Raw genomic sequence first — 14,342 nt, 5'->3', positions numbered from 1 at the left:
CAAATGGGTAGTAATTTCAGCAATCCTGAACCATTCTTGTGTTTTAATGAAAACTTCCCTTCTGAAGTTGTAATTTTGTACTGGATATAATACTACAATTTAGTATTCCATCCAAGTGAACATAAAAAGTGAGCCTCTTGACCATGGCATGCCATCATGAAGATTAGTCTTGGACCAAAATTCCATACTTGGGTTATTCAACAGGAACAGTGATACTGAAGTCAATTACATTGCTCTCTCTACCACCCTAACAACTGAAATAGTTTGGGAGCACCACCCCCCACCCAAGAATTACTCTGACCCACCCAAGCACCTTGTGTTAAAATGTAACGGTCAAGCACTAGAATTGGGTTGTTATTCAAGGAGTCCCAGGACACACATTCCCTTAAATGTTGACATGTATGTGTAAATTAGTATAAACTGATTTGTGTGTGGGAGAAGTGCAAGGGCGACAAGCATATCTGCACAGTAATGATAGTTTCTTGGCAAAATGTATGGCTTGACCTTTATTTTCCCATTACCTCTTTCTGCCACAAAATGTAATGTGTGTAGTGCTGAGAGTGATCAGAACTTGTCTTCCCAATTGTTAGGGCATAGATAATTTTAACAATATAAAAGCAAATTGTCAGAACTCTAAAAATGTGGTTCTACATTACTGCTCCTCAATTGGTTCCCATGAACTGCAGGATCTGCAGGTGCTTTAAGCTGGCCTTGACTGGCTGAGATCAACTGACTCAAGAAAGGGACTTGGAACTTTGCTGATTTGTATGGCTCACTGCTATATTTTGCTGTGTATTTATTCACTGAGCAATTAGGAGTTCTTACTTTCCCATTTTTAAATTAATTCCAATTTGGTAGGATTTCTGCACAGTGCAATTTATTTTGGCAAATATATATTTGAATAAATATCTTTTAGGAAGAGAAAGAAAAGCGCCCTTTTGTTGAGTTGCTCAATGAATTTCGACACACCCACACTTAACTTAGCACTGCTGACATTTCAACTCTTGTGTCCGATACAGGCCTAAATGTTTTTGTCTATGTATAGACCTTTTCACATGCCAGACATGAAAGTAAGTTCATCTTTGCAGTAGTCTTGACCACTTGGAATTATTTTCCCATTTTTAGCTAATCATAATTAATAGACTGACTAGCTAGAATGAATCAGTATTAAATATGCAAAAGAAATCCACGGTGTCTGTTTTTCAAACAAAGCTGATCCAATATGAACTATCCCTCTCGAAGCACAGTTCTGCCTCCTGGCAGACTATAAATTTGAAATGTTTGTTACCTGTTGCAATTCAGTTAACTGATGATCTGAGAGATTAAAGATTGCCTATGCTGTGAAACTAAAACTGAGTATAAACTTGTCACTTTATGATATATGATAATGTTTTCATTTTAAAAATGTTTTTATTTGTAGCAATTTATTCAAATGTTTTGACAGATACTTCAGCCCAAGAAAAATCACTAAGTCCTTCCAGTGTACTAACTCTTCCTGATCAACAAAGAATCGATCCCAAAGCTGAACCTCAAGTCACTATAGAATCTGGTACAATGTGTTTAAGTGTACAATGCAATATCACCGATACCAGATAGCATAGTAGCCTTTGTTGTTTAATGAGAAAGATAAGCATTTCAAAATTATAATGTAAAATGCAGTGGATCAGTGCTGAGAGAGTTTGAAGCTTCAGGACATATCTTGATTGAAGCTTTAAAACTTTGGGTTCCTCTGTTTAGCACAATCAATAACAAGAACTAGCCCAACTTGGGGAAATGCAGCTAGGACTGGAAACAGAAAATAGAATTGACACTGGCAACTTTGGTGTTTATTAAACTAAAGATTTTGTGCTCTTGAGCTATTATTATTTGACATGTTTATTCAGTTATGCAGTGGACTTGGCAATATGAGCAGAAACATTTTAATTAGCTAAAGCCTTAGAATTGTTTCTGGATCTAGAATGTTCTCATTGTCAGAAAAATGCAATTTTACTTTAGTTTAGAAGCATCTGCTGTTCAGAACCTTAAATTCTATATTCTTGACTAATTAGCCTTAAGACTGTTGGATTGTAATGATATATATAATTTTTTTCCTACCTTGAACTTTGGAGTCAAACAAAGACTGTCAGAGCCCTTTTTATATTTTCAGCATTAAACACTTGCACAGTTTGTGCAATTCTTCCATATTTATGCAAGATTTCACAATTGTACAAAGAACAAAATATTGTCTGTGCATATCGCAGAATAATAGTTTGTTATAAAGTTAAACTTTTTTTGGAATTTAGCTGATGTCCTAAATTTTTGCTCTTTACAACTCCATGAATCTCAAGATAGTATTAGGACGACATAAAACTTTATCCAAGCATCCTATTTAAATTCTATTTTGTCATTTTGAGATGTTCATGTTTTTATTGTTTTGTGTTTTATGGACTTGAACCATCTAAACATTGGAAATGTTAGTTTGGATCTGCCATTCACGGTGAAGCTGTAATTTTTCCTTAACATAATGTTTGCCTTCCATTAAGTGAGTTGGATCAATGGCACTGTGCATGTACGCTTAATAAGTTGTGCCATAGTGAAGGGAGGTGGGTTCTTCCTTAGAATTCTCTATGTAGTGTGATGCTACTTGGGATACGAAGCAGACACTAGTTGATCCCTGCTAGTCTGTTGATGAGGATAGGAATATAATTCTTCAGAAAGGGTGGTCTGCGTTAGTCAGAAATGGTATGCGGAATTGAATTATCCCCTGTGGTGTTTCACGTGGATCACTACCAAGGGCAGTATTAAAGTCAAAAAGGGCCAGAGAGCAGGGAGAAAATTGAACCAACACTTGAGTTGGGAGGGGGACTGTGGATGATGAAAGTGGAAAGGGGTGAGGAGGGAGGGTCAAAACACTACAGATTGAAGTAGACAAATTATTCCTTCAAGCTGTGGTTCAGTTCACTAAATATGTATATAACAATTTTTGATAGATTAATTTAAGAATTTCTATTGAATATTTGTTAACTATAGTGGGGACATTTCATGTTTGTGATTTTAGGCCTACCTTCACCACCCAAAGATGTTCTGGAGGCTCTACATCAAAGAATGGAGAAATACAAAACAGCAGCAGCTCAAGCTAGAACTGATGGGAATGACCGTAAAGCAAGGATGCATCAGAGAATAGCAAAGGTACATAAATCCTTAGTGGGGTTGGGGTATTCTTGACAATTTTTCTTTAGTTGCCCTTTATATGTGTTGATTACTTGCTAAGGTGCAGAATCTCAGATTTCCTTGTTTATCTTTCCTAATTGGTCATTATTCATGTGTGAGACTTCTGAGTATATGCATATTTCTGAGTGATTATGTACAGGCTTTTCAATTCCAGTGGTGATCATGAAACTGATACAATGCACACTTAACTCTTATGGCAATAATTTATTTTTGGAAATCCCAGCTAAGGAGCAAAGGACCACAAATGAGACCCCACTTTGTTACACATACTAGATATTCTTGCACGCATCCTTTCATTATTTCCCCAAATATCTGAAAGGCTCATCTGGTGAGATTAAATCAATGAAAAGACAAACTGGTTTATTTTACAGAATACTAGTGAATGAATAGAGTAGCAATTCCAGACTCTTTTTAAAAAAAAACTTTTATTGCACTTCCTATAATATACAAAGTAACGAAGAGCCTCCACTTATCCTGGATTGCAAGCTAAACATTTTTTTCCTCTTTCTGGTCAGCCAAAGTTGACACCTGACTAGTTCTATCCTAATTTCCATTCTAGATCTGAGTCCACCTACTGCTGCAACTTTCAAACTGATATTGAGCATGTAGGCCTTTTTTCTTTTGTTGCACAGGAAGTTGCAGGTGTGTCCTCCAGTTCCTTCCCTGTCCAGGGATTGGCAAGTAATGCTGTCAGTTATATTAGCTACTGCCTGTACTGCACTCTGTTGGAGGTCTGTGTCTGCTAACTTCTGTTGTATGTGCACAAATTTGGCTTTTCATGATATCCCATGTGTGTACTCATACCAAACGTGTCTCAAACTTGATATTGAATCACCTATTGTTCTAGATTGTTATGGATAACTGATTTAATGGTTGGTTAATTAACTGTTGGGTGAGTTTGTTAATTATACCAATTCCTTTCTTTGGCTTGGTGGTACCAATGTGTTTTGCTCTGTCAAGGTGACCAATAGAATCCTGTACCATTGAGGTTTCATTGAGGGGAATTGGCTAAGGTTGATTGGGTAAATAGGCTAAAAGGTATGGTGGTAAATAAATGGCAGGAAGCATTTAAATAAATTATTCAAAGTCTTCAACAAAAGGATATTCCACTAAAAACAAAAACTCAGCAAGAAAGGTCCATTTGTAGTTTGCTAGGGAAGTAAAAGATGAGGTTTATAATGTTGTGAAGAATAGTAGTAAGCCTGAGAATTGGGAGAGTTTTAGAAATCAGCAAAGTGGGGGAGAGGGAGCAAAAGTTTTATTCGAAAGGAAAAAACTGGAATGAAAGTTAAACTAGGCAGGAATATAAGAAATGATTGGAAGAGCTTTAAAGGTGTTTTTTTAAAAGGAGAGTAGTTAAAATAAAGATTGGTCCCTTAGAGCAGAGACAGGACAAATTATCAAAGGGAATGAGGAAATGGCAGAGATGGTGAACAAATATTTTGTCTTTCTTCACAGTAGAAGACAGAAATTACGTACTAGAAATAGAGGGTAACCAAGGGGCTAATAAGAATGAGGAATCTAAAGTAATTACTATCAGTAGAGAAAAAAGTATTGGACTAATTTAAGGGACTAAAATCTGACAAATCCACCGAACCTGATGACCTTCATCCTAGGGCTCTAAAGAGGTAGCTGCAGAGATAGTGGATGTACTAGATTATAATTTTCCAAAATTTCCTAGATCCTAGGTTCCTAGATTGGAAGTTAGCAAATGTACCACAGCTATTCCAGAAATGAGGGAGAGGGAAAACTGGGAAATCACAGGAGGCCACCTGGCCCATTGTCTGCACCGGCTCTCCAAATGAGCATCATAACTTAGTGCCATTCTGTTGCTTTTTCCCCCGTACCTTTGCACATTGTTTCTATTCAAATAATTATATTGCCTTGTTGATGCCACAATTGAACCTGACTCCACCACGCTTCCAGGCAGTGCATTCCAGACTCAAACCACTTGTTGTGTGAAAAAGTTTTTTCTTGCATCACATTTGCTTCTTTTGCAAATCACTTTAAATCTGTGCCCTCTTGTTCTCGATCCCTTGATGAGCAGGAACAATTTCTCCCTATCTACCCGATCCAGCCCCCTTATGATTTTGAAAGCCTCTATCAAATCTTCTCTTAGCCTTCTTTTCTCCAAGGAGAATAGTCCCAACTTCCTCAATCTATCTTCATAACTGAAGTTTGTCATCCCTGGGACCATTCTTGTAAACCTCTTCTGCACTTTCTCCAGTGCGATCACATCCTTCCTGTAGTGTGGCACTCAGAACTGTACACAAAACACTCAGCTGAGGTCTAACTAGTGTTTTATATAAACTCAGCTTAACCTCCCTGCTCTTGGACTCTATGCCCCTATTAATAAAGCCCAAGGTACTGTATGCTTTATTAAGTCCATCTGTCCTGCCACCTTCAATGATCTATGCACATATGCACCCAGATCTCTCTGCTCCTGCATACCCTTAAGAATTGCAGTACTTATTTTATATTGTGTCTCCCATGTTCTCCCAACCAAAATGAATCATCTCACACTTCTCCACATTGAACTTCATCTGCCCACTCCACCAACTTGTCTGTCCTTTTGAAGCTCTATACTGTCCTGCTCAAAGTTTACAATGCTTCCAAGTTTTGTATCATTCGCAAACTTAGAAATTGTCCCCTGCACACCAAGATGTAGATCATTATTATATTTTTATACCGACCCCTGGGGAACTGCATTACAAATCTTCCTCCAGCCCGAAAAATATCCATTGACCCTCACCCTCTGTTTCCTATTACTCAGCCAATTTTGTATCCATGTTGCTGCTGTCCCTTTTATTCCATGAGCTATAACTGTTCTCATAAGTCTTTTGTGTGCCACTGCATCGAATGCCTTTTGAAAGTCCAAGTACGCCACATCAACAACATTATCCTCATCAACCCTCTCTGTTACCTCTTCAAAAAACTCCAAGTTAGTTAAATACAATTTCCCCTTTAGAAATCCACGCTGGCGCTTCTTAATCAACCCACATTTTTCCATGTGTCTACTAATTCTATCCTGAATAATTTTCTCTAGAAGCTTCCCCACCACTGAAGTTAAGCTGACTGGGAACTACGGGTCAGTTAGACTGGCATCAGTCACCCAGGTAGTGTTGGAATCAGCCATGATCGAATGGCAGAGCAGACTCGATGGGCCGAATGGCCTAATTTCTGCTCCTATGTCTTATGGAATCTATTATTAAGGAAGTTTTAACAATGCACTTAGAAAATCATAATATGATTGGACAGAGTCAAAATGATTTTATGAAAGGGAAATCATGTTTGACAAATTTATTAGGATTTTTTGAGGATGCAACTAATGGGGTAGATGAAGGAGAAATGATACACATACTACACTTGGATTTCCAAAAGGGATTCAATAAAGTACCACACAAAAGGTTAATATGCAAGATAAGGGCTCATGGAATTGAGGGCAATATATTAATGTGGATCGAGGATTGGTTAACAGACCAGAAGCAGACAGCAGGGATAAATGGGGCATTTTCAAGTTGACAGGCTGTAACTGGTGGTGAGCTACAAGGATCATTGCTAGCTCCTCAACTATTTTCAATCTATTTTAATGACTTCAACAAAGAGATTGAGAGTAATGTGTCCAAGTTTGCTGGTGATACAAAGCTAGGTGAAAATGTAAGCTACGAGGATGACACAAAGGGGTTGCAAAGAAATGTGGACAGGTTAAGTGTGTGGGCAAGCAAGTGGCATTATAATGTGGGGAGATTATTCACTTTGGTAATAAGAATAGAAAAGCAGATTATTTTTTAAAAGGCATGAAACTTTTAAATATTGATGTTCAGAGAGCATTGAGTTACTTGTAAAAGTTAACATGCAGGTGCAGCAAATAGCATGTTGGCTTTTATGTAGGGACACGAGTGTTGGAACAAGGAAGTCTTACTACAATTATATAAGGCTTTGCTGAGATCATATCTGGAGTACTGTGCACAGTTATGAGCCTCCAAATCCAAGGAAGAATATATTTGCCTTGGAGGTGCTGCAGCGAAGATTCACTAGATTACCTCTTGAATTGAAAGGGTTGTCCTATGATGAGAGGCTGAGTAAATTGGGCCTTTATTCTCTGGAGTTCAGAAGAATGAGAAGTGATCTCATTAAAACATACAAGATTCTTAACGGGCTTGACAGGGAGATTGATTCCTCTGGCTAGAACTTGAGTCTAGTTTCAGAATGAGCGGTTGATCATTTAGGACTGAGGTGAGGAATAATTTCTTCACTCAGAGGATTGTGAATGTTTGACTTTTTCTACCCCAGAGGGTTGTGGGTGCTCCATCATTGAATGTATTTGAGGCTAGATAGATAGATTTTGACCTCTCAAGAAATGATGGGTAAGTGTTAAGGCAGAAGATCAGCAAGATCATGTTGAATGGCAGAGCAGCTTTGAGGGGCTGCTTACCCGTCCTCTTCTTTCTTATGCTTTAATGTTCACCCTTAAAAATGCTGAACCTGAGCTCAGCAGAAACATGCTCTTAGCTTCAACCAAAAATCCCTTTTGTGTCAGCTAGCCAATGAACCTTTGTCATGACACAAGTCTGTTTAGGATTTAGGGCTTAAGAAGAATAGAAGAAGAAACTTGAGAGAGGGTCTTTGACGATAGTAACTAAAGACAAGAAAATAGTGTTAGAGAAAATGGGTAGAGGCCGTTCAACAATCTTTTTCTTCTGTCCTGTGCAAGAGAGGCACTAGAAAGGTTTCCAAAGACAGTAAGTATTTGAGGTTTGGGGACTTGCACAAGAGTTGCTAAAATGTAATGCACTACCCGGCACAAAATCAGATAGCCCCTAGCTTCTTGGAGGTGGTTTAAACACATTTAATATGGGAGTCCCATTAGAAATAGGACTCTTTTGGAATGTGAGAAAGATAATCTCCACCTTTTTTAATTTTGAAGCAATATCAAGATGCCATCCGAGCACACACAGCTGGAAGAAAAGTGGATTTTGCAGATCTTCCTGCACCCCCAGGCAAGTAATGATGTAAATATTTGTGTATTCATAAAAAGGAATCAGTGTTTGTATGTACAATCTCCACTGATTTAAGTGAGTGCAGTCGTGCTGACATGATTTCCCACTAAATGCATTGGAAGAATTATATGAATATAGTTATGCTCATTCTTCTTTTCTTCCTTTCCACTTAGACAGGATTAAGTATACATGGTGTGTTTTAACGAGATGTAACTACTTTTTGCTTGATAGAATTAGCACATTTAACACTCTAAACAGTGATTTTGTAGTTTACAATATTGGTAATAGAAAATGACAACAATGAAAGTACAGCACAAAAACAGGCCATACGGTTCAACTCGTCCATGCCAGTTTTTATGCTCCACACAAGCCTCATTGCAGCCCTCTTCCTCTAACCCTCCTGTTTCTTTCTTACTTGTGCCTGTCTATCTTTCCCTTAAATGCAACTATACTTTCGTCTCAACAACTCCTTGCAGTCATACATTCCATATTTTTACTCTGAGCAAAAACTTTTTTTTCCTGAATTCCCTATTGTATTTATTAGTGATTGTCTTATATTTATGACCTCTAGTATTGGACACCCTCACAATTGGAAACATTTCCTTGCATCTAATTTTTTTTACAAATAATCCTAACAAAGATATATTGCTTGTGCCTTCAAGATGTTTTAGGCTAACTTGATTTCCCTTCCAGGAGGCCAGTTTCTTTATATTGTGGGCAATAAAAACAACAAATTAATGTTTACTTCTAAACTGTGAGCTCCTGCACTTATGATAATGCATAAGCGTGACAGATATGGGAAGAAAATCTTCACTTCAAGTTAGTTTTGTTATAAAATTATGCAATACAGAGGGAGCCCATTCTGCCCATCGTGTCTGTAATGACTCTGATAGAGCCATGCAATTATTTTCACTCCCTTGTTCTTTCCTCATAGCCCTGCATTTTTTTCTTTTCAAGTATATCCCCAATTGCTGTTTACAGGTTGCAGCATAAGTATCTCAATATCCTGGTTTACCAGATTTTTGGCTGTCTTTAACAATATGTTAATTAGTACACCTGGCAGAACTCTTTTTTATTCATTTACGGGATTTGGGTATCGCTGGCTAGGCCAATGTTTATTGCCCATCCCTAATTGCCCTTGAGAAGGTGATAGTGAGCTGTCTTCTTGAACAACTGCAGTCTCTGTGGTATAGATTGACCCACGGTGCTATTAGGGAGGGAGTTCCAGGATTTTGAGCCAGTAACATGAAGGGACAATGATATATTTCCAAGTCAGGAAGGTGAGTGGCTTGGAGGGGAACTTCCAGGTGGTGGTGTTGCCATGTGTCTGCTGTCCTTGTCCTTTTTAGATGGTAGCGGTTGTGGGTTTGGAAAGTGCTGCCCAAGAAGCCTCGGTGAGTTTATGCTGTGCATCTTGTAGATGGTGCACACTGCTGCCACTATTCATCGGTGGTGGAGGGAGTGAATGCTTGTGGAAGGGGTGCCAATCAAGAGGGCTGCTTTGTCCTGGATGGTGTTGAGCTTCTTGAGTGCTTCGGAGCTCCACTCATCCAGGCAAGTGGAGAGTATTCCATCACACACCTGACTTGCGCCTTGAGGATGGTGGATGGGCTTTGGGGAGTCAGGAGGTGAGTTACTCGTCACAGGATTCCTAGCCTCTGGCCTGCTGTTGTAGCAGCAGTATTTATATGGCTACTCCAGTTCAGTTTCTGGTCAATGGTAACCCCCCCCAGAGTGTTGATAGTGGGGGGATTCAGCGATGGTAATGCCATTGAATGTCAAGGGGCGATGGTTAGATTCTCTCTTGTTGGAGATGGTCATTGCCTGGCACTTGTGTGGCTTGAATGTTACTTGCCACCTGTCAGCCCATGCTTGGATATTGTCCATGTCTTGCTGCATTTGGACATGGACTGTTTCAGTATCTGAGGAGTTGCGAATGGTGCTGAACATTGTGTAATCATCAGCAAACATCCCACTTCTGACCTTATGATGGAAGGAAGGTCATTAATGAAGCAGCTGAAGATGGTTGGGCCGAGGACACTACCCTGAGGAACTGAGTGTAATGATAGTGTATTTATGTGTAAAGGTTTTCTTTTTCTAAAAACTTCATGCCAGTTAGCGTAGGCACCACAAGAGACCGTTATAACTTTCTATCAGCTAAGTTGTATTCTGCCAGAAAGCTCCTCACCATCTAGGTTTATAGCTTTAATTCAGAATGCAGTGAGCAAAGACTTATTGCAACCTATGTATGAGGTGTATGTATGTACGTGTGTAGGCATGCTTCATTCTGAGCATTACTTGACAACTGCTTTTCATCCTCAAGATCCCTGAGAATAAGAGGAATTTGCATCCTGAGAGTTTAGTGCTTGAACTGAAAATGGATTTCATATCAGCAGTAGGAGATGAAAAGAGAAATGAATTGAAATAATGCAACAAATATTGGGGGGGTGGGGGAAGGCAGAGGAAATGACATATCAAACTTCGTGAAAATTAAAAAGCCAAAAACAGCCTCATACTCACTCCCGGTGCAATTTTCTCCTTTGAGGAAAGCCAGGAAGTAAGCAAATGATTACACCCATGTAAAAGTGAGCTTCAGCAATAACAGGAAATTTCAGAAGCAAATCACAAAATGCTGTTAAATCGTCCGTCATGTTCATGATTTTCAAATCTTTTGACAACAAGCAGTTCAAGTATGTTGTACGAATATACAAATTAGGCTCAGGATTCGGCCACTCGGTCCCTCAAGCCTGCTCTGCCATAAGCTCATGGCTGATCTGACTGGAACCTCAACTCCACCTTCCCACTTACCCCCTATAATCTTTTACTCCCCTGCTTATCAAGAATCTATCTACCTCTGCCGTAAAAATATTCAAAGACTCTGCCTCCATTGCCTTTTGAGGAAGAGTATTCCAAAGAGTCATGACCCTCTGAGAGAAACATTTCTCCTCATCTCCGTCTTAAATAGGCCACTCATTTTTAAACAGTGACCCCCTAGTTCTAGATTCTCCCACAAGAGGGAACATCCTCTTCACATCGACCTTGTGCATATATGCAGCCTGCTTGGAAAATGCTGGTAACTGTCTTTTCAGTGTACTTCAGGGGAAAATCTCTTGCCCAGAATTCCTTTACAACCCTCTCAAACACCAGATACTGTTATGCACCATTGGTATATATGCTGCTTTTATACAGCAGTGTAAAATTTCCCCTAAAGTCATACTTGATATCAGTTTATAAAGGTGATGAAGCTTTATTTGTTGATTAGCTTGATCCTGATCAAGTAATAAAGAAAGAGAGCTTGTATCAATAAAGGGCCTTTTCACAACCTCACAAAATACTTTACTACTAATGAAGTCCTTTAAAAGTGTTGTGACCTTGTAATGTAGGAAATGCAGCAGCCAGTGTGTGCACAGCAAAATCTCTCAAACACCAGTGAGAGCACAGCCAGATAATCTGTTTTTTAACTAATGTTGATTGAGGCATAAACATGGGCATTGGGGAGAATGTCTTTGCTCTTCTTTGATGCCATGAGGCCTTTTATAACCACCTGGGAAGACAGATGGGACCTCAATTTAACATCTGATCCCAAAGATGGCACTCCCTCAGTACTACATTTGTCAGCCTAGAACATGCACTCGGGTCTCTGGAGTGGAACCTAAGTTTACAACCTTCTGACTTAGAGGCGAGAGTGCTCCCACTGAGTCGAGGCTGACACAGTAACGATGGAATTTATCTTGTTTCTTTTAAGGATGTTCACCAAACGTAGTTATAAACACTTAGGACTCATTTTCGCTAAGTGCATAATTCAGTAACTCACTAAGCTTCCTTCATCAGCAGCTTCCAAACCCATGACCTCTACCACTAGAAGGACATGGGCTGCAGACACAAGGGAACACCACCACTTGAAAGTTCCTCTCCAAGCCACATGCCATACAGATTTAGAACTGTATCGTTGTTCCTTCATTGTCGCTGGGGCAAAAAAAACCTGGAACTCCTTTCCTAAAAGCAAGTGGGTGTGCCTATAGCACACAAACTGCAGTGATTTAAGAAGGCAATCTCTACCTTCAAATGTGTGCCTTGCCAGTAACATACACATCACATGAAAGAATTTTTAAAAAGTAGGCAATTGCACTGGTACAGTAGAATAGTAATTAAGATCCTGGAATAGTAATCCAGGCTAATAAATTTGGAGACCCGAATTCAAATCTCACCACGACAATTGTGGAATTTAAATTCAATTAATTAAATAGGTCTAGAATAATCAGCTAGTATCAGGAATGGTGACTGTGAGACTACAGGATTGTCCTAAAAATCATCTGGTTCACCGTTGTCCTTTAGGGAAGGAAACCTGCCATTCTTAACTCGGTGTGGCCTATATGTGACTTTGGTCCCACCCTAATGTGATTGAATCTCAACTACCCTCTGAAATGGCCTAGCAGAATGCTCAGTTGTTTCAAAAACTACCACAAGATCTATAATCTACACACATTGCAGCAATTCAAGAAGATTATTCACTACCATTTTCTCAAGGGGAATTGGGAATGTGCAACAAATACTACTCTTGCCAGCAATGCCCACATGCAGTGAATGAATTTTTAAAAAATTGTATGCAAAAATCATGGGGTTAATGGAGACTGACTTTTTGAGAATCAATTAAAGTGATATTGCTATATGAAGCTTTTCATGTGGTTGTCCCCTAAACACTTTTCACCTCTTCGCTTTACTGAATATTTTGAGGTTAAAATTGGTCTGAAGGAGCTGCATTGTTTTGGCTGCTCCTTACACTCCCCTCCCTATATTCAGTTCTAATGACTTCTACAATGCTGTTTTAGCATTATTACCAAAGACAAGTTTCATGGCCATTGATGTCTTTTAAATACCAATTTGGGCATCAGTCACTGCCTGTTTCAACTTGCTTTGAAACTGTAGTTGTTTTAAAAATAATTGAGTAATTGGTCAATAAGTTCATTAGACAAGCTGTGTTGACTCATTGTAATTATAACTTAAAATTAGGTTGTCTTAAGCAGTTGTCACAGGAAGAGAACTGAAAATCTTGCGTTGAGTCAACCTGGCTGTTTTGACACTTCTTAAAATCGCATATGGTATGAAAGTGATGGACAGTGAAATTGTTATCAGTAACCAGAAAATGAACTTCTAAGTGATTAGTCAGTGTTGTCTTCCTTTAGGATTCCCACCAATACCAGGAGTGGAAGAAGCATCTGGAGATCGTGGTATTGCTGGAACGCTTGAAGCTGCATCCAGACTAGCTACTGCAGAAGTTGAGGAGGAGGACGAGGCAGCAGAAGATGAGGTACAACTTTCTATCAAACTTACAGAACAAATTGCTTTTCCTGGGTCCCATTTCTCCTTTCCTACGTCCCATTTCTCCTTTCCCACATGTGGATGCCAGCAGCCCTCCATACCTTGCCAAGCTATTTCACTGAGCTGGATCTGTCACAGCTTGGCCTAATCCTCTTTACACTTTTTCACCACCCCACCTCCCCCACCACCCCTCCAGTATACACACACAAACTCTAGTATGAATATTTGTTTCTGTTATTCTAGTCTATGTGGCTTTAGGACAGAAGCCAGGAGGGAAGGAGTCGTTTTGACCCAAGCAGAAAAGGGGAAATGTGAGAGGAGGGTGGAAGTATGGGAAGCTGCCTCAACGAGAGGTGTTTGTGAAAGTCAGTCAGTGAAGAATGGTATAATGTACCTTGTGACTTCTCGGCAAGATGCCTCAACACAAAGGGGTGTGAGGGGAAATTATCTCACTGGAAGATGAGGAGGCACCCATTTTTCTATAATTGATGAGGTTCTGAAATTTCAGAAATTATACCATTCCTGATTTCACTACTTTTCACAGGTTCTGATCTTTTTTCAGACATTGAGGAAATCCTACTATTCCAATAATGACGAGTACCCAATTTACAAAAAAAAGTTACCTACTCATTCTGGTAAAATTTCTTCATTGCAGAACAGACATCTCTTTCTCCTGCAATAGGGCCATATGATGCTACTGATGTTAGCAAAGTTTAACATTGAAAAATCCATCACAGCACCAGCTACATGTGTAATTAGTATTGCAGGTAGATGTGGATGATAAGAATTTCCATAGAAACAAGTTGGCATGGG

The 14,342-nt window shown here is 39.3% G+C and overlaps 1 protein-coding gene across 15 annotated transcripts in view; it reads left to right on the top strand.

Moving 5' to 3' along the window:
- The window catches only part of cc2d1b (coiled-coil and C2 domain containing 1B), a 79,481-nt gene that overhangs the window by 14,470 nt on the left and 50,669 nt on the right, over nucleotides 1–14,342 (top strand). For all 15 annotated transcript variants that reach the window (XR_005945506.1, XR_005945507.1, XR_005945508.1 and 12 more), the window contains 4 exons: nucleotides 1,445–1,549; nucleotides 3,038–3,168; nucleotides 8,138–8,210; nucleotides 13,394–13,518. Coding sequence is in view for 5 of the 15 variants with exons in the window: in XM_041208446.1 (XP_041064380.1) it covers nucleotides 1,445–1,549; nucleotides 3,038–3,168; nucleotides 8,138–8,210; nucleotides 13,394–13,518 (434 nt within the window). In the remaining 10 variants the exon portion in view is untranslated. The remainder of the gene's footprint in view (nucleotides 1–1,444; nucleotides 1,550–3,037; nucleotides 3,169–8,137; nucleotides 8,211–13,393; nucleotides 13,519–14,342) is intronic.

This window comes from Carcharodon carcharias, chromosome 16, assembly GCF_017639515.1.
Source record: "Carcharodon carcharias isolate sCarCar2 chromosome 16, sCarCar2.pri, whole genome shotgun sequence".
Lineage (NCBI taxonomy): Eukaryota > Metazoa > Chordata > Chondrichthyes > Lamniformes > Lamnidae > Carcharodon > Carcharodon carcharias.
This window is presented reverse-complemented; position numbering and strand designations above follow the sequence as displayed.